The 20,492-nt window shown below is 44.6% G+C and overlaps 1 protein-coding gene across 2 annotated transcripts in view; it reads left to right on the forward strand.

Moving 5' to 3' along the window:
- The first annotated feature begins 110 nt into the window (after positions 1-110).
- The window catches only part of RSPH10B (radial spoke head 10 homolog B), a 52,590-nt gene continuing 32,208 nt past the window's right edge, over positions 111-20,492 (forward strand). The window contains exons 1-9 of one of the 2 annotated variants that reach the window (XM_012758825.3): positions 111-282; positions 425-484; positions 1,413-1,754; positions 6,763-6,838; positions 11,191-11,259; positions 13,029-13,202; positions 16,052-16,137; positions 17,685-17,805; positions 19,855-20,031. In XM_012758825.3, the coding sequence (XP_012614279.2) occupies positions 1,498-1,754; positions 6,763-6,838; positions 11,191-11,259; positions 13,029-13,202; positions 16,052-16,137; positions 17,685-17,805; positions 19,855-20,031 (960 nt within the window). In that variant the 5' untranslated portion in view covers positions 111-282; positions 425-484; positions 1,413-1,497. The remainder of the gene's footprint in view (positions 283-424; positions 485-1,412; positions 1,755-6,762; positions 6,839-11,190; positions 11,260-13,028; positions 13,203-16,051; positions 16,138-17,684; positions 17,806-19,854; positions 20,032-20,492) is intronic. The other variant, XM_012758826.3, reaches the window with a different exon arrangement.

Genomic DNA, 20,492 nt, shown 5'->3' on the forward strand with positions numbered 1-20,492 from the left:
GGAAAGCCCATGCCGGGCGCCACAGGTGCTGCAGCCTGAGTGAGACCCGCCCGTGGCCTCGCGTTGGCGGTGCGGCGGCCCCTTTAAGAGCGAGGGGCGGGGCGGGCGCGGTTGCCGGGACGGTGGGGACGCGTGCGGCCCTGCGCCCCTGCGCCCCTGCGCCCGGCCTGTGGAGCCCGGGGCGTCCGGAGCCGGTGAGTGCCCCGGCCGCTGTCCTGCGTGCAGGCGGCAGCCCTAGAGACCATCCCGCTCCTTGAACCGACGCGACCTCCCAGGACCTGGGTACGTGCCTGGGGGGCAGGGAGGACCTGAGGCCGGCCAGGACGGTGCTGGGCCCCAGACCAGAGCTGCGTGCGGTAAACAGGGAGAACCCGAAAAAAATTAGGAAACACGCAGTGAGAAGTGAAATTTGCTTTATTTGCAGTTCCAGTTTCACTGATAGAGGACTAGAAAGCCTGTAGTAAAAGCCCGTCTGAACTGAAAGGTGAGCGCAGCTGGGGCTAGGTTACCCTGGCCCCAGACCGGTGATTCGGATCCTGGGACTAGCAATGGGGGTTTTTGAAGCCTGGAGGTGGGGTTGAGCTGGCGAGTGGGGTGTCCGGGAGATGCCCTCCAGGCAGAGGAGGGCCAGGGGCACTCACTGCACCCCTGGGGCACAAGAAGAGGGAGCAGACCTTGCCTTGCACCCCAGGACTCGATGAGTCCTGTCTGATGGCTCTGGATGCTTTCACTGGGGCCAGTTTGGGAGGGTGGTGAAAACTGTGGTGGTGGTGGTGCCTTAGCTCTCTGGCGTGGGACAATTCATTGACACATCCTTTCTTGTGTGGCCCATCAGAGGCATTCAATCAATAGTAGTCAGCCAATGATTTCAAGTTCGAAAACAGGAAAGGGACAAAATAATCACTCCACCTGTTGACATTGCTCTGTATCCTGTATCTGGGATTTCTCTATGCATCATCTCATTTAATCCTTATGAGGAGATAAGGTACCGTAACTCCTGTTTGATATCTGAGGCAGAGGGGATTAAGCAAGTTGCTCAAGAGCACAGAACTGGTAATGGACAGTGCACAAGCCTGCATCCAGCTCTGGAGCATTTTACAGTGCTGACATATCAAGGGAGGGGCTTTTAAAGTGTGACTTGGCAGCATGGGAAACTTTAGAGGTTAAGTAGCCCTTTTTTGTGTATAGTGTTACCCTTCTTATGGCAACCCTATTTGAAAAGAAATAAGACAGTAGTTCCAATTTTAAAAATTTAAGGAACAACCAATGCAATATTGAGATGATAAACTGATGATACTTGTAATTAATTTTTCAGGTTTAAGGAGGAAACTGATAATGGCATTGTGTTGTAAAGCTAAAATTCTAACAAGTGAAATGCCCAGGTATTTAGAAACATAGTGTTTATTTTTCAGATAAAATTCATCAGTGGTTTGAAACGAACAGCTCTCAACCAAAGGAATCACTTGGTATTTATAAACTTTGGGTCTTCCAAAGACAATGGTGAAAGAAAAGAAAAAAGCAGACAAAAAGGTAGATAAGTCTGCCCGCTCTCCCTCGTCTCTCTCTGACTATCCAGAGTTTTCCAAACAAGATGGCAGTGCCGCCAGGCAGGAAATGTCCCCAGTTGGTGTCCCGCCATTGGAAACGCAGCTCAACGAAACAGAACCCCACAAAGAACCTGAAATCATTGAGGAGGAGGAAGATGCCACTCAACAATACGAAGAGCCCATTCTGACCAAACTCATAGTGGAAAGGTGATTTTAAGGGGGAGCAATAGGATTTAACACTGTGAATCAGGCATTTTGGGGACGTTTGCTTTGCTTCAAGCATATGAATCCTCATGCATTTTTCATGACACAATTTCCCCACATCAGAAAACAGCCCCCCTTTTAAGCTGTGTCTTACTCTGGCACAAGGCCGGTAGCCCCAGGGCTTTCTCTGCCGAGGTCTCTGGGTGCTGCATCTTCCACGCTCCCTTTTCTACCACTTCTTTATTCTCTGTTCTCTCTCCCTCTCTCAGCAATCTCTTCTCTTATTATATTATAGCTTTACATACCATCTCCCTAGATGACTGTAAAAATCTATTTTCTTTAGCACTGTTCTCCTAGAATTTCAGATTCAAAATTTTAGCAGCAATCCCCAACCTTTTTTGGCAAGGGACTGGTTCCAAGGAAGACAATTTTTCCACGGAGTAGGAATGGGAGGTGGGGTGTCATGGGTGGTGGGGCTGTGGTGCAGAGCTTGGGCGGTGATGGGTGGCCTGTTTCCTAACAGGCCACACACCAGTAATGGGCCAAGGCCGGAAGGTTAGGGACCACAGGTGTACTGAACTCAAACTCCTTGTATCCAAAACTGGAGATTGCTGGCCTAGAAATAAGGTCTGGATTTGTCTTAGCTCTATGACATTAACACCATCCCTGAAACTTATGAGCTTCAGGTTCTTAATCAGGGGAAAATAAATGAGAATACTCACCTTAGAAGGTTATTCAGAATGTTACTATTTCTCTCCTAGCTATTAGCTTCTCCCTTGTTCCCTTTTCCTGTAACAGCACCACCACCTTCTTTCACATCCAGGCTTAAAACCTTAGAACTATCCTGCTCCTTCCCTTGCCTTTCATTTTCCCTCTGTGGTTCTCCCATTAGTCCTTTTTTCTTCATTATCTCTTGACGGGACTATTGGACTTGTTTCCTAACGATTTCTCTGCTTCCAGTCTGTCTTCTGAGGCCTCCGTGTACATTTACCTACCTAGCGTGTGGCTCTGTTTACATCGCTGCCTCTATTAGTTGTGTATTGCTGTGCAGCACATGACCCCAAAGCTCAGCAGCTGCAATGTTAAACAGTATCTTGCACTGTTTCTGGGGGTCAGGAACCCCACAGTTTGGTGTGTGGATCAGGCGCGCTCATGAGGTTGCAGTCAAGGTGTTGGCCCTGGCTGCTGTCATCTGAAGGCTTGACTGGCTGCTGCCGAGGCTGTTGTCCAGAGGCTTCGCCTCATGTCCTCATCATGTGGACCTCTCTGGGGCTGCCTGAGTCCACGCCGTGGTAGCTGCCTTTCCCCAGAATCAGCGATCTAAGAGCAAGCAAGGGCGGAAGCCATGATGTCTTTTATCACATGTTCTGGGACCTAGTCTCAGAAGTCACCGTTGCCCTTTCCACAATATCCTAGTGGTCACACAGGTCAGCCCTCTTTTGTGGGAAGGGAGTACACAGAGTGTGACCACCAGGTGAGAACCACTGGGAACCATTCAGAGTCTGGCCACCACACTCTCTCTTTAATAATTTTTAGTTTCTTCACAGTGTGTACAGAGTGAAACTTAGCCCGGGCCAGGCATGGTGGCTCTCGTCTGTAATCTTAGCACTCTGGGAGGCCAAGGTGGGAATATTGCTTGAGCTCAGGAGATCAAGACCAACCTGAGCAAGAGCGAGACCCCATCTCTACCAAAAATAGAAAAATTAGCCGTGCATGGTGGTGTGTGCCTGTAGTCTCAGCTACTGGGGAGGCTGAGGCAGGAGGATCACTTGAGCCCAGGTGAGCTATGATGATGCCATTGCACTCTACCCAGGGCGACAGAGTGAAACTGTCTTTTAAAAATAAAAGAAACACCAGAAACCTCCTTAGCCCGACACTCTGACCCTCCCGAACACAAGAGCGCAGCCAGACTTCTTCCTGTGGATTCTGTTCGTTTCTGTCTTTGCTTACACAGACTGTCTTGCCTGGAATGCTTTCCCCTTGTTCCTGTAGACCAAATTCCACCTGCTTTTTTCAAGGTCAGCCTTTTCCATTCATTCTTCCTAATAAGAAGGAATTTTCCTAAGAACTCCTTTAAACTGTTGTGTTTTTTGTTTGTTTGTTTGTTTGTTTGTTTGTTTTGAGGCAGGGTCTCGCTCTGTCACCCAGGCTGGAGTGTGGTGGTATGAGCACAGCTCACTACAGCCTTGAACTTCTGGCCTCAAACTTTAACACTTGGCCTTTAAACTTTAAAACCTTTCAGTCATACTTACCATTTTGTGTTATGTACCACTATATTTATTATTTTCTATTACATACATACCTATTATGTATGTATCACTGAAATTTGTCTATGAGTCTCAGCTTCTCTGCTTGGCTGGAAATTTCTCAATAGCAGAGATATACCCAGAGCATCAAACACCAGACCTTAGACGTGGCAGGGTGTTCAGTCAAGATCCATAGTTTGAATGATATCCACATCTATTTATTATCTATTGTGTGCCAGCCCACAGCTCTAGCTGAGTACTAGAGAAGGATATTATGAAATACGAAACATAGGCAGTGTGTAATTATGTTCTATGTTGTGCTGTATTTGGGAAACTCGGAGCATAGTGTCATAGGTGTGCCCTGAGTCAGTTTAGGGATGCTGGGGCCTGCAATTACCTTGAGGCAGGAGCTCTAGGAATTGAATGTTGTGACACAGAGCTGGGGAGGATCGAGGTGGAGAGCATCTGGAAACATACATGTGTTTTTAGGGAGAAGGGGGAGGTATCATTGATTCTATTATACGGAGCTATTATGAATTCTTTTAAAAATCCTTTCTGTTTCTTTATTCATTGTTTTTAATTATTGGAGTAATATATACTGGTGACGAATGAAATAATGCAAATATGGCTTAAAGAAGAGCTAAGTACCCCTCCACCCTATTCTAATTTTACTCTCCCTGCCCCTCCCCCAACTCTCAATTTTAAAGTCTTTTGGATTTTCTAGCTAAATGATCACATAATCTTCAAATTGAAATAGTTTCAGTTCTCTTTTCAATATGTATGCCAATTGTTTCAATTTCTTGAGTTCTGCATTAACTCGGGACCTCTAGAACAATATTGAGTAATTGGTGGTAAGAGCAGGCATCCCATGCACATTCCTGATTTTAATGGAATTGATTTCAGCATTTCACCCTTAAAAATCAGGGTTGCTACTGTTTTTTCAGAAATAGTCTATTGTGTTTATATAGTTTCCTCATATTATGTTCCTTATATTGTGTTTATATAGTTTCCTCATATATTCCTCATTTCCTCAAGTTCTATCTTAGAATTTTTTTTAGACATGATTGCCAAACCTCATCAAATACCTTTCTGGCATTGAGATATACCTGTATGGTTTTTCTTCGTTACTTTTCTTATGTAGTGAATTATGTTTATAGATTTTTCTAATATTTAATCATCTTTAGATTCTTGGAATAAGCCCAGTTTGGTCACAGCTGCCACAGGTTCATTTGTTTGTCACCTCATTTCCTTAGAGCCTGGAGAAGAGCCATGTGGCAAATCCCACGTTACCCATTCAGTTCTGGACTGGAAATCTGGGCTCTGTGTTTGGTAGCTCCTTCCCCAAAGCTGATACATCAGAGAGCCCTGTTGGATCTATGTCCAGAATATATCTTTTTTTAAAAAAATTAATTTTTATCATGGTAAAATAGACATAACATAAAATTTACTGTTCTGATCATTTAGCAGGCATCCTCAAACTACGGCCTGCGGGCCACGTGCGGCCTGCCAAGGACATTTATCTGGGCCACTGGGTGTTTTTGCCGCTGCTGCCTGTCCTGCTTAGCAGCCGACTGTCCCGGGCCCACAGTGCGCATGTGTGGAATGTGCGCTGCACTCTCCAACGGCCCTCCAACAGTCTGAGGGACAGTGACCTGGCCCCCTGTTTAAAAAGTTTGAAGACCCCTGATTTAAAGTGTAAAATTCAGTGGCATTAAGTACATGCACATGCAACTGTCACCATTATCCATTTCCAGACCTTTCTCATCATCCCACATAGAAACCATCCAGAATACACTGTAACTCTCCATCTCTCTCCCCGTCACTGCCCTCTGCTGGCAGTTGTCTGCCACTCTTGGCTCTCCCGACAATCTGCTCACACCCCAGCCGCTGTGGTCTTTTTTAAGATAGGAATCTGATCTTGTCCCTGTCTTGGTGCCTCCCAGAGCTCTGGATTGTATAGCAGGGCTTTATCCCAGCCCACTGGGCCAGCCTGGATGGCCTCTGCCTCCCTCTCATCTTCCTCCTGAACTCCTCTTTCCCTGGCTTTGTGTGCTCTCCTTTCTATTTGCTGCACTGCAGAAGGCAAGCTCTTGCCTGCCTCAGGGCCTTTGCACTACTGTTTTCGCTCTTCCTGGGGTTCTTCTCGTGGCTGTTTGTCTCACATGCTTCAGGCCTCAGTACAAATCTAGTGTCTTCAGAAAGGTCTTCACGCTGACTGACTGTACACAGTAGCCTCCCCCTGATCAGTGCTTTCACAAAAATTGAGTATGACCTGGAATCATCTTGTTTGTTTCCTGTTTATTGTCTGTCTGTCCTGAGTGGACTGCAAGCTCCTGAGGGTAGGAACTTTCCAGTCTTGTCCACAGCTCTGTCCCTCAGACAGGCACTCAGATAGGTGCTCGGGAGAATGTTTATTGAGTGAATGAATGAGCGTGAGATATCACCTGCACCTCTTCCTCGATGTTAACTTTATATATTTTTATCATGGTAAAATATATTAATATAACAAAATTTACTATTTTAAGTGTACAATTCAGTGGCATTAAATACATTCACAGTATTGTACAACCATCACCACTACCTATTTCCAGAACTTGTTCATTATCATAAACAGAAACTCTGTGCCTATTAAACGGTGGCCGCTCCACTCCCCCTTCGAACCCCTGGGAACCTCTATTCTACTCTCTGATCATATATTTTAACTCACTGTCACTTAGGTTTACTCACATCATTCCTTACCTTGGATTATGTTTATTTCTTTGCAGCTATGAAGGGGAAAAAGTCCGTGGGCTGTATGAGGGAGAAGGCTTTGCCATCTTTCAAGGAGGTAGCACCTACCACGTGAGTTATGTGCTTGGGAACCTGCAGGGCAGGGAGGAAGGTGTGGGGCCATGGATTTCGATTTGCAAATCTTCAGTAAAGTCCGTTGATGCTTCAAAAGAACTTGAAAGTACTTCATGCTGATTGTATTTTGAAACACGATTAACATATTTAAGGTAAAAATATGGCTCAGTATAACTGAAGTAGTCATTTTGGATTTCTTTCCCTGGCTCTTATTGTACAAATAACAGGTCACTAAAGTAAATAATGAAGAGTAAAATCCCAGCATCACCATCCTTTTGCCATAAATGTGTTCAACTGGCTATGTTCCTTTTATTTTAGATGGGCAAATTCATTTTGCAGATAACATTTTGAATCTGTCTCTGTTTTAATAATTTTTGAGAATTTTTTATTACGGTAAATTATACATAACATTTACCATTTGTTTTAGATAGGGTCTCGTTCCGTCACCCGGGCTGGAGTGCAGTGGCGTCGTCATAGCTCACTGCAACCTGGAACTCCTGGGCTCAAGCAATCCTTCTGCCTCAGCCTCCCAAGTAGCTAGGAGTACAGGTGTGTACCACCGTGCCCGGCTAATTTTTAAAATTTTTTGTAGAGATGGTGTCTCACTATGTTGCCCAGGCTGGTCTTGAACTCTTGGCCTCAAGCAATCCTCCTGCCCTTGGCCTCCCAAAGTGCTAGGATTTCAGGCATGAGCCAGCATGCCTGGCTTCCATTTTATTCATTTTTAAGTGTACAGTTCAGTGACATTAAGCACATTCACATTGTTCTGCAACCATCATGACCGTCCTTCTCCAGAACTTTCTCATTACACCAAACTGAAGCTTTGTCCCTGTTAAACCATAACTCCCCATCCCACTCTCAATAACTATTTTTGATATTGCATTGTGTTCTAATTTTCTATTCATAACTGTTCCATAGTTTTATACTTTTGGGATATTTAATTTTTTGCCCTTATTACTAACGTAACCATGAAGATATTTATTCATTCATTCATTCAGTTTATCAAAGATAAATGTGCTTATTATCGGAGAATGAATTTTTGTAGCTGAGGTCATCAGGCATGAGTTTTAGTACTGATTTTTCCCTTGAACATACAACACGTTCTTTTTTCCTGTGTCATTAAAACCTCTTCAAAACACCATTTACTATGGCTGACTACTGGTCATTAAAGTGACCGCCCCACCTGGCCTTTGCTCTGACCTCTGGCATGAAGGTGTCCCATTGATCCTGATCATGGTCTTCTCTCTGCACTGAGCGCTTGTGTGCAGCACTGGCATGTGACCCATCAAAATGCCACCTGGATCTGTTACTGCTTTTGCTTACTGCTCTGGCATGGCACAAACCCTTCCCAGGCTGCTGAGGACTGCCCCAGAGGAGCTCATCTGGGCGCTCTCAGGTGTGCAGTTACCTGACTGCTCACACTGGGCCAGCCCATCCCATTGAAGGCTGGGCGGCCCTGCCCTTCCCCGAAGTGGGTGAGGATCACCTCCCTACCCACTGCCAGCTACTTGCTTTGTAAACTTTCCATATTTTCCTGAGACTCAAATGATTTTGATGAAAAACAATCATTGGTTGGATCTCTTTTAAATTGTTTTCTGGGTTTTTTTAAAAAACAATTTAAGTTTCTGCTTAAGTTTTTGTGTTTGTTTTGGCTTAGGCCATACCCGAAACACCTCTGAGAGCAGGAGCACTTATTTGCCCCCCTCGTGTTGCTAGACATCAGGTGACTGGTGTTTTCTGTGTTAATGCAGATTTTTATTTTTACTTTTATTTGTTTTTGAGACAGAGTCTCACTCTGTTGCCCAGGCTAGAGTGAGTGCTGTGGTGTCAGCCTAGCTCACAGCAACCTCAAACTCCTGGGCTCAAGCGATCCTGCTGCCTCAGCCTCCTGAGTAGCTGGGACTACAGGCGTGCACCACCATGCCTGGCTCATTTTTTCTACATATTTTTAGTTGGCCAATTAATTTATATTTTTAGTAGAGATAGGGTCTCGCTCTTGCTCAGGCTGGTTTCGAGCTCCTGATCTTGAGGGATTCGCCCGCCTCAGCCTCCCGGAGTGCTAGGATTACAAGCGTGAGCCACCACTCCTGGCAATGCAGATTTTTAGTTTCTAGAACACTGAGTACCTGGGAGCCTCAGAGGGAGCATCACCACGAGGCCATAGCACGGATGAGGAGGCAGGCCCAGCAGGATGAGTCGGGAGCCCTGAGCCCCAGGCAGGTCCAACCAGGGTTGGGCACATTTTTAGATCATAGTCCCTAGTTATACATTCATGTGTGTCTAAAGACAGATGGTAAAAACAACACTTACCCTTACTGCGTGGGTGCATGCTGGCATTTTCTATTCTAATGTTAAAATAACACGGTTTTCCTTAGTGCCAGCCCTGTCTGTCATGAGTCCACCCTAATCTGAATTGACTGTGTAATATATCTTCTTGCTAGTGAAGTGTTAGGGCAGTGGTTCTCAAACTGTGGTCCGCAGGACCAGCTTCAGCTGCTGGGAATTTTTTAGAAATGCAGATTCCTCTCCATCACCCACTCTACCTCTACCTAGATGATTCTAAGGAAGCACTGGATGTGATTTTATCATTGTTTACTCTGATTGCATTTAGACATCCAAATATGTTAAGTTTTTTATGACTAATTCCTATATGTTAACAATAGACACTTTCAATATAAATTAATTACACTGACAACTGTATATCATATACATATTACTGAAAACTCGGCACTTGTCCTTGAGGCCGCGTCAGAAGAATGAGAACAAGTGTTTTGGGGAGAAGGAAAGAGAATTTTTATTGCTTCATTACCAGCAAAGGAGGAAAAATGGTAGACCTCCTTTGTTCAAAATCCAAATTTCCCAAACGTAGGCAGAAATACAGAGCTTTTAAAGGGAGGGAGGGCCCCTCAGTTCTAGGCTATTGAACTAGGCTATAGTGGTTAACTATTCTAATCGTCACATCTCTGCCAAAGACAAAGCCTGTGAACTCTGCCAGCCACCGACCTGGGGCCTGGCACCACCAGGATGGCTGAGTTATCTTTTAACAAGGGACTTAACCTGCCTCAGGGATGCAGGCCAGGCTGCAGTTCCCAAAAAGAGTGGGGGAAGTTTTAAAGAGACAGAAAATCTTTTTATTTTCCCTTTGGGCCTTTCCCTCTGTTAATACATATATGTGAATATCAGTACACAAGCACACATACACACGCATGAATGCTCTGATGATTCCCAATAAGGGGAAACAGACAGAAAACATGATATTTACAAATGTAATAATTTCTGATATTTTAATCAGGTCTATCTAACTTGAATAATTTTTTTTAAATCCTTAAGCTTTGAAGTATAACATCAAAAGTATTTAGGCCAGGCGCAGTGGCTCACGTCTGTAATCCTAGCTCTCTGGGAGGCTGAGGCGGGCGGATTGCTCAAGGTCAGGAGTTTGAAACCAGCCTGAGCAAGAGTGAGACCCCGTCTCTACTATAAATAGAAAGAAATTAATTGGCCAACTAATATATATAGAAAAAATTAGCCAGGCATGGCGGTGCATGCCTGTAGTCCCAGCTGCTCGGAAGGCTGAGGCAGAAGGATTGCTTGAGCCCAGGAGATTGAGGTCGCTGTGAGCTAGGCTGATGCCACGGCACTCACTCTAGTCTGGGCAACAGAGTGAGACTCTGTCTCAAAAAACAAAAAAAAAGCATTTGAATTCTTTTGAACTGTAGAGTTCTCCCATAGCTTAATTAGGAAAGGAAGACTCAGATTGAATTTACAGCTAATTTTTAACGACTGCACAGGACTGCCTGGAGTAAGGTTTAGGGACCTGGATATTTTGGGACCCCTCCTTATATCCTTTTAGGGCAGGACGGACCCCAGTGTGGAGCCAGGTCAAAGTAGGGCTCTCCTGCTCTGCACCCTCAGGCAGGTGTATTCCTCCACGTGGAACCGGGATAAGGCTCCATCCAAAGAACTGAAGCCGTGGATGGCAGTTGTGTAAAATCAATAGCTGTGCCGGGCGCGGTGGCTCACGCTTGCAGTCCCAGTGCTTTGGGAGGCCAATTTGGGAGGATCGCCTGAGGCCAGGAGTTTAAGACCAGCCTGAGCAACATAACGAGACCTCCATCTCTACGAAAAATAGAAAAATTAGCTCGGCGTGGTGCCGTTCTCTTGTAGTCCCAGCTACTTGGAAGACTGAGACAGGGGGATTGCTCAAGCCCAGGAGTGTGAGGTTACAGTGAGCTATGATGACTCCATTGCACTCTAGCCAGGACAGTAGAGCAAGACCCTGTCTCAAAAAAAAAAAAAAAAAAAAAGCAATAGCTGCATTGTAAGAGTTTATGTTTTGTTTTGTTTTGAAGGGTATGTTTTCAGAAGGACTCATGCATGGACAAGGGACTTATATTTGGGCCAATGGACTAAAATACGAGGTAAAGCATATAAGTTATAGTGGTAAGTTGTAACTATGAAATTTAAGGTCAGGTTCCCACAATTAAACATATTAACTCAGCACATGGATTTAAAAAAAAATTCACAGAACCAAAGGACATAGTAACTCGTGATTGCACGAGACCCGCTGGTAGTCGTTGTTACTGGTTTCATTTGTACGTTCTAGAGGTATTCTATGTGTTTGTTCTAAGTGTACATAGCACGTGTACATGTACTTGGCCCCTCTTACTTTTTACAAACATGAACAGTTAATGATACACTCTCCTTAGTACCTTTTTTTTAGAGATGGAACCATATCCATTCATCCAGATCTAACTATTTTTACTGGCTGTGTGTATTCCATAATGTGGATTTCACTTAACACATCTTGCTGTGTTGAGGGGAATGTGTATTTTTAAATTGATTGCTAGGACCGAATTGCTCCCTAGAGATTGTACCAGTTTCAACTCGCGCCCACAAAGTGTGTGAGGGCCTGAAATGCTATTCTAAAAATCTCGATTGCAGAGTTTCTGACAGATGGTATTTATAAATGGTAATGAAGACATTTAAAACACACGCACATAATGTACTTATTCAGATGGAAACAGAGGCGAGTTTGGGCCAGGAAGGAGCCAACTGGAGCTGGACAGTGGGAGGTGTGCGGCAGAGGGGCAGGGAGAGCGAGGGGGGGCTGGCCCTCACCACGAGGGTCAGGGGAATGGAACCGCCAAGGTCCAGGGAGCCCAAGGATCAGGTCCCAGCGGTGGTTGTGGGCCAGCCTTTCTGGAAGAACTCCGTTCCTGCAGAGTATTTTAGAGGTTCATGCATGAAATCAAATGACATTATCAGCACGTCCTTTCTTTCTATGGCTGAATAACACTCCACTGTTAGTATTTACCATGGTAAATTTATCCATTCATCTGTCGATGGACATTTGGGCTGTTTCCATCTATTGACTATTATGAATAGTGCCTTCTAGCCTGTGGCCAAAATTCAAGGTTTCTGGTCCCCAAATGCCGATTTGCCAGGAGTCCTCTCTGCTCCCTTGTGTCTGGAAACTCTAGGAGGGGGACATTTTTGCATGCACAGATCCCTGCACCAGCCCTGTCAGGAGGGTTGATAGGCAGGACTCTGGGGACTCTCCCAGAAGCACCACACGACCTGGCCAGCAGCCAAGCCAGGCTGCACTGTCTCCCCTCCTCCTGCTGACCTCTGCCTCCCGGAGTTCAGGCTCCTGGAGAATGTGACGGCTCTGGGCCATGGTGCGCCATACGTGGTTCCACGTGCTGCCCACTCGGCAGACGTCCTGAGCCAGCACAGAGCGAGCTGTTGGCTGACATGTCTGCAGAATATTTTGATGACCCACAGGCAGAAAGTAATCGTTTCCCATGGTGACCACCAAACCTGGCTGATCCTCAGGATCTCCTGGAGGGTACCATGAATTAGCCTCTTGGGAGGCTGAAGTTCCCAAGGTCAGGACTGGAAGCCACCACTTTACCATGTCCCCTGCTTGCTTCTTGGAGCTTAGTCTATAGGCGGGCGACCTTCAGATATTTTGTTCTGCCTGGGCTCCTGCCCAGTGGACAGCTCAGGCAAGAGTGGAGGGGAGATGCAGAGGAGGATGGAGACGGGGGGAGCGAGGGGTGTTCTGCTATTTCCACGGAGGAGAGACAGGAATAGCGTCAGAGGTCATGAGGTGTCTCAAGCGGCCCCAGGATTGGGGATCCCTCCACTGCCTTCTTTCTGTCACCCTCTGGCCATTTTGCCCCAGGGGGAATTTGTGAAGAACATCCCCATGAACCACGGCATGTACACGTGGCCGGACGGCAGCATGTACGAAGGCGAAGTGATAAACGGCATGAGGAATGGCTTTGGCATGTTCAAGTGCAGCACCCAGCCTGTGTCCTACATCGGCCACTGGTGCCACGGCAGGAGACACGGGAAGGTAGGTGAGGCGACCACGCGGCAGGGGCCCACCCGTGACTGGAGGAGCAGGCTCGGAGGGCAGGGAGCGGGGCGCTGTTGAGGGTGTATTGGCTGTTTATTGAGGCGAAATTCACATCACACAGAATCTGCCATTTTAAAGCATACAGTTCAGTGGTCTTTAGTACATTCACAGCGTTGCATGGCCATCACCACTATCCCCCCAGATGTTCATCACTTCAAAATACAAGGCCATACCCATTAGGCAGGTGGGTCTGCTTTCTGTCTCTATGGGTTTAGCTATTCTGGACATTTTATGTAAATGGAATCTTGTAATATGTGACCTTTTATGTCTGTGTGCTTTCACTTAGCAGAGTATTTTAGAGGTTCATGCATGAAATCAAATGACGTTATCAGCACGTCCTTTCTTTCTATGGCTGAATAACACTCCACTGTTAGTATTTACCATGGTAAATTCATCCATTCATCTGTCGATGGACATTTGGGCTGTTTCCATCTATTGACTATTATGAGTAGTGCTGGTGTGAAAATATGTGTGCAAGGATTTATTTGAGCACTTGTTTTTAGTTCTTTGGGGTGTGTACCCAGAAGTGGAATTGCTGGGTCATGTGACAACTTTATGTTTTAACTTTTTGAGAAACCACCAAACTGTCTTCCCCGGTAGCTGCACCATTTTACATCCCCGCCAGCAATGCAGGGTATGTTCACTTTTAACCAAGGTGGCTATTTTTGGTAATTTTGTTTTGCTTTTGTGTAGGATGATAAAAAATATATTGTAGCAATTGTTAGAATTTTTTAAATGTGTGGTTTTTAGAAAATGTCATGAGAAAACCCTCCATTATGATCATCACTGGTTGAGCATCGACAGGCTGGAACCTGCCACTTGGTATCGTTACCAAATCCGCTACTATTACCTCCCTGAGGTCCAAGATGGCAAAGTATCACTTATGGGTTCTTAGACAACTGGGGACTCCTCTTTTCTATTTTTAAATAATTTGTGATTGCCTACCAAAATAAGATAAATGCCCTAGTTTATTTTCAAACCCACAAAACTATTAATAAACGGGTGGCGTTCGATGCAGTGTTTAGAAGCTCCACAGAAATCAGTGCCTCTGACTCAAGTAGTGCTCCAGGAAGAAGTGACAGACAAGGAGAGACAGAGCTGTAGCCAACCCTGAGAAACCTCTGAGATTCTGGCTCTGGAATTCTTTTCATCTGAGCAGCACAGAGAGTTCAATCCCAGCTCCTGTCTGCTTCTCCTGCAGAGACCTGGTCTGTGTGCTGATTTTCTCTTACAAGTGGGAACTACTGGACAGGAGGAAGCTGGAAGGAGAAGTCCTTCCTGGTCAGAGTCTCTGGAAGTCAGCCACAGGCCTCTGACAAACCTATGTGGATTCCCAAAGTCTGTGCATAAAAGAATATCTGCATTTCAGAGTTCGAAAGGGAATTAGAAATCCAGTCTAACCTTCCTCCTTGACAGATACTGGCCATGAGAGTTAGAAGAGCGTGAACTAGGCCACGTAGCCAAGCTGCCTTAGCACCCTGGTCTCCCCCCCCGCGCCACCAACCGGGGGAGACTGCTCAGGCTTCACCACGATTGCCATAACCCTCCTGCTTTCCTCGGGCTTTAGCAGACTGTGTCACTGGCTCACAGCAGATCACTTGAGACACACTGGAGGGGCTGGGAATGGTGACTTCTAGATGGCAGCACTCAGATGGCTGCAAGAAGGAACAAGTTAGCCTGATGATGAGGGAGAAGATAGTGTGCACCTGTAGTCCCAGCTGCTCCAGGGGCTGGGAGAGGAGCAGCGCTTGAGCCCAGGAGTTTTTTTTTTTTTTTTTTTGAGACAGAGTCTCGCTTTGTTGTCCAGGCTAGAGTGAGTGCCGTGGCGTCAGCCTAGCTCACAGCAACCTCAAACTCCTGGGCTTGAGCGATCCTTCTGCCTCAGCCTCCCGAGTAGCTGGGACTACAGGCATGCGCCACTATGCCCGGCTAATTTTTTTTTTTTATATATATATATCAGTTGGCCAATTAATTTCTTTCTATTTATAGTAGAGACGGGGTCTCGCTCTTGCTCAGGCTGGTTTTGAACTCCTGACCTTGAGCAATCCGCCCGCCTCGGCCTCCCAAGAGCTAGGATTACAGGCGTGAGCCACCGCGCCCGGCGAGCCCAGGAGTTTGAGGCTGCAGTGCGCTGACTGCGCCTGTGAACAGCCACTGCGCTGCAGCCTGGGCAATATAGTGAGACCCTGTCTCTTAAAAAAAAAGGTTTTGGTACATAAGGAAAGTGACCTTCAGTTCATGGAAGGTGCAGCTGTTCACTCTAGGTGGCAACAAGATAGGATTTTTTTTTCAGTTTTTCTTATGGTTGATATTACAAAAAAAGAAAAAGACAGGACAGGATTTCTTTAGGCACTTATTCGACTAATAGTTACCAAATATAATGAATATAGTCATTCCTTGTATTAAAATGTTTTTAATTTTTAAAGTGTTTTGTGGAGACATACTCTCACTGTGTTGTTGCCCAGGCTGGTCTGGAACCCCTGGCTTCAAGCGATCCTCCCGTCTTGGCTTCTCAAAGTGCTGGGAATACAGATGTGAGCCTCTGTGTCCAGCCATGGCACTGGTTATTAAGGAGGAATTGACTTGTGACATGTCATTCTCCCTTGGTGTGGATGTTCTACCATTTTCTTGATTGCAGAACAGAAACATAACGGATTATATGTGTTGCCTAAGTGTGACGTTGACTTCTGCACAGTTAATACATATTCGTGTATTTTTATCTTTACAGTTAACAAAGCATTTGTGTCATGAGGCTTCCTTTTTAAAAATGATATTATTTGTTTTAGGGCTCCATTTATTATAATCAAGAGGGCACCTCTTGGTACGAGGGAGACTGGGTTTACAACATCAGAAGGGGCTGGGGAATAAGATGGTAGGTATGAGCACTGCCGCCTTTGGGTGAGGTGACAAAGTGTGCGTGGGCCCAAATAATGTTCACTTTGGCTGTTTAAAGATACAGTGCAGAAATTGCAGAGAACGTGTTTTTTCTTGAAGCAAAGTAGAATATTTAAATTAATCCCAATATAATCTCCATAGTGATTATTTCTATAGAAGATTTAGAAAAACACCCTGTTAAATGATATCTAATCATACTCTTTCAATTTATTTATTTATTATTTATTTATTTAGAGACAGAGTCTCGCTCTGTGGCCCAGGCTAAAGTGCAGTGGCATCATCATAGCTCTCTGCAACCTCAAACTCCTGGCCTCAAGCAATCCTCCTGCCTTGTCCTTGCAAAATGCTAGGATTACAGGCATAAGCGTCCTCACCTGGCCTGACTTTTATGTGTAGAAGGTTGCCTTCCTTTGTTTTGTTTTGTTTTCTTTTTGAGACAGAGTCTTACTCTGTTGCCCAGGCTAGAGTGCTGTGGCATCAGCCTAGCTCACAGCAACCTCAAATTCCTGGGCTCAAGCAGTCCTTCTGCCTCAGCCTCCCCAGTAGCTGGGACTACAGGCATGTGCCACCATGCCCAGCTAATTTTTTCTATATACTTTTAGTTGGCCAATTAATTTCTATTTTTAGTAGAGATGGGGTCTCGCTCTTGCTCAGGCTGGTTTTGAACTCCTGAGCTCAAACAATCCGCCCGCCTCAGCCTCCCAGAGTGTTAGGATTACAGGCGTGAGCCACCGCGTCCAGCTTTGTTTTCTATATTAATCATGGATCCTCCAGTATTGTATGCTTTCTGAAGAATGTTGACACATTTGCTTGATTTTAGATTGAACTGATAGAGTCAAATATTTTAAGGACTAAAACATTCGGGGGTAAAATATTAACTCATCATCATATGATAGGGAATTATTTTTAAAAGATCTTAAAACCCCAGTCTTATCCACATTGTCACCTTATTTTTTTTTTTTTTTTTTTTTGAGACAGAGTCTCACTTTGTTGCCCAGGCTAGAGTGAGTGCCGTGGCATTAGCCTGGCTCACAGCAACCTCAATCTCCGGGGCTCAGTGATCCTACTGCCTCAGCCTCCCGAGTAGCTGGGACTACAGGCATGCGCCACCATGCCCGGCTAATTTTTTTGTATATATATTTTCAGTTGGTCAATTAATTTATTTCTATTTTTGGTAGAGACGAGGTCTCGCTCAGGCTGGTTTCGAACTCCTGACCTTGAGCAATCCGCCCGCCTCGGCCTCCCAAAGTGCTAGGATTACAGGCGTGAGCCACCACGCCCGGCCTGTCACCTTATTAAATAACCAGGAGGTTTAATCAAGTGATTTATTCTGCTCCCTACGATAATTATTTTTAACCTACCATGGGCCTACCCATTGAATTTAAATCCAGGCCAGAGTATATGGGTACAAGGGTTGGATTTCTTCAAAGGTGGGGGTGGGGTACAGAGTTTGAAAGAAAGTCTTGAAGGTAAATATTGTGTATGATGTAACCGATTGTTTTCCATTGCTTTCTTTTGTCCTAGTTACAAATCTGGAAATATATATGAAGGCCAGTGGGAAGACAACATGCGCCACGGGGAAGGGAGGATGAGGTGGCTGACAACCAATGAGGAGTACACCGGCCGGTGGGAGAGGGGGGTCCAGGTACACGCCGGCCAATTTCAGCTGCTCATTCCCAGACGAGGATGCTCCGCTATCCTCAGCACATGTGTTACTTGGAATGATATCATACAGTAATCTGAAATTTACGCTCTGCTAAATTTAGAAACTCAAATTGCCATGTACTGGTCTCAACCGTACTTTTATGTCATGGTTTTATCGCTTAGTCTTCTCTAATGGTCTCCCACACAAGCTAGATCCCTCATATAAGTGGAATCATGCAGTATTTATCCTTTTGTGACTGGCTTATTTCACTCAGCATAATGTCCTCAAGATCCACCTATGTTATAGCATGTGTCAGGACTTCTTTCTGTTTTAAAGCTGAATTATATTATATTGCATGGATATACCACATTTTGTTTATCCATTCATCTGTCCACGGACACTTTGGTTGCTGCTGCCTTTTGGCTATTGCAAATGATGCTGCTATGAACATGGTGTACAAATATCTGTTTGAGCCACTTTCAATTCTTTTGGGAATAACATTCCCCAAAGTTACAGACATTATCTTATTGTTGAAGAAATTGTATATGTATTTTTATATACCTATAATGTTTATTTATTTATTTATTAGAACAGGGTCTTGCTTTGTCACCCAGAGTGGAGTAGTGCAGTGGAATGATCATACCTCACTGAAACCTTGAACCTCCTGGGCTCAAGTGATCCTCCTACTTCAGCCTCCTGAATAGCTGAGACCATAGGCATGCACCATCACGCCAGCAAATTTTTAAAATTTTTTGTAGAGATGGGGTCCCACTGTGTTGCTCAGGCTGGTCTCAAACTCCTAGCCTCAAGCAATTCTTTTCTCTTAGCCTCCCAAGGTGCTGGGATTACAAGCACAAGCCACCTTACCTAATCAACATGTTTATTTATTTTTATTTAAAAAAATTTTTTGAGACAGAGTCTTGCTCTGTCACCCAGGCTGGAGGGCAGTGGCCAGGTCATAGCTCTCTGCAGCCACCAACGCCTGAGCTCAAGTGACCCTCCTGCCTCAGCTTCCTGAGTAGCTGTGACTACAGGCTCACATCAGCATGCCTGGCTAATTTTTCTATTTTTTTGTAGAGACAGGATCTCATTATGTCGTCCAGGCTAGTCTCCCAAGTGATCCTCCTGCCTCAGCCTCCCAAAGTGCTGGGATCACAAGCATGAGCTGCCGTGCCCGGTTATCTTTGCTATTCTTGAATTCACAATAATATGCACACGGGTCAGTTTTGCCTTATCTCTGCCCTTTGGCCTCTAGGAGTCTTCTCAGTCTGAGGTTTTTCATCTCTTTTTAATTCTGGGAAATTAATCTCCACTCTGACTTCAAATATCACCTTCTCTCCATGTTTTTCCCGTCTTTCTGACTCCTATTACCTGGTCATTAACAATTCTATCTCAGTCCTCTGTGATTCTTAACTTTTAAAAAATATTTTTAATGTCTTTATCTTTTCCTTCCTTTCTATAAGAATTTCTCTAATTGATCTTTCACTTTCACTAATTCTCTTGTTAGCTGTATCAACTTATTCTGTTTATTCTATTCTGTATGTCAATTATTGCATTTTTCATCCCAGTCTTTCCACATGACTCTTCTGTAAGGTGTCTTCCAACATGTGGTTTAATATGTATATTGTATGTGTTTAGGGAAAATACAGGTGAATTCTCAAACCTAATTAGTGGTTACTTTTGGAAAGTGGGGTTGAGGAGGGGTTACTTCGTATCAGTCTGTGTATTAAAAAATTAAAAATAATTAAAATAATCATTATTGAGTTAAGCAAGTTGTATAAACTATCTTCAGTCTTTATATCCAAGTTTCAGAATAGGTGTTATTTCTGTTTTATAACTGAAGAACTTAGAGTGCTTAAATAATTTTCCTTAGATTAAAAGACTGGTTAGTAAATATCTGAGCTGAGATCGAACCCAAGTCTATGTGACTCTAAAATCTATGTTCTTCGCCTCTTCAAATTATCATTGTATTTGTACTAATTTTAGGTGGATCTAAGTAAAAAGAGGAACTATTTTGAGCATTTCTGATGGCAGTTTGGTTCGTTACAGAATGGTTTTGGAACACACACATGGTTTCTAAAGAGAATCCCCAACTCCCAGTATCCTTTGAGAAATGAATATGTAGGAGAGTTCGTAAATGGCTATCGTCACGGACACGGAAGGTTTTACTACGCCAGTGGAGCCATGTATGAGGGAGAATGGGTTTCCAATAAAAAACATGGCATGGTGAGTATAAATCTGTGAAGATTACGTTTTAAAGATTATGTAAAGCAATTGAAATATATCATTATCTAGTAAATTGCATTATCTACTGTGCATAGGATAACTTACTGTTTTGTATAGGTGATTACATGAATTTTAAAATATTTCCAACATAGCACTGATTTCCTGTACATTTAGTGGTTATTTATTTAATTTGTTTTTATTAGTATGTGCGAGGGTGGTTTGGGTTGCATGTAAGACAATCTTACCTAATCTGCATTTATAATAAATAATAATGTGGGCTTCAGGGTTGGTTTGCTTCAGTGATGTCACGATTTCTCTTCCATCTACACGATATCTCATCTCCCACCATGTCAGTTTCATCCTTATCCTGTCCTTCCCTCATGACTCCAAGACAGCTGCTATGGTTCCAGGTTTCACATCCGCATACCACACTAGCCAGAAGAGAAAAAATGCTTTGTCCC

Source organism: Microcebus murinus, chromosome 19 (assembly GCF_040939455.1).
Source record: "Microcebus murinus isolate Inina chromosome 19, M.murinus_Inina_mat1.0, whole genome shotgun sequence".
NCBI classification, from domain to species: domain Eukaryota; kingdom Metazoa; phylum Chordata; class Mammalia; order Primates; family Cheirogaleidae; genus Microcebus; species Microcebus murinus.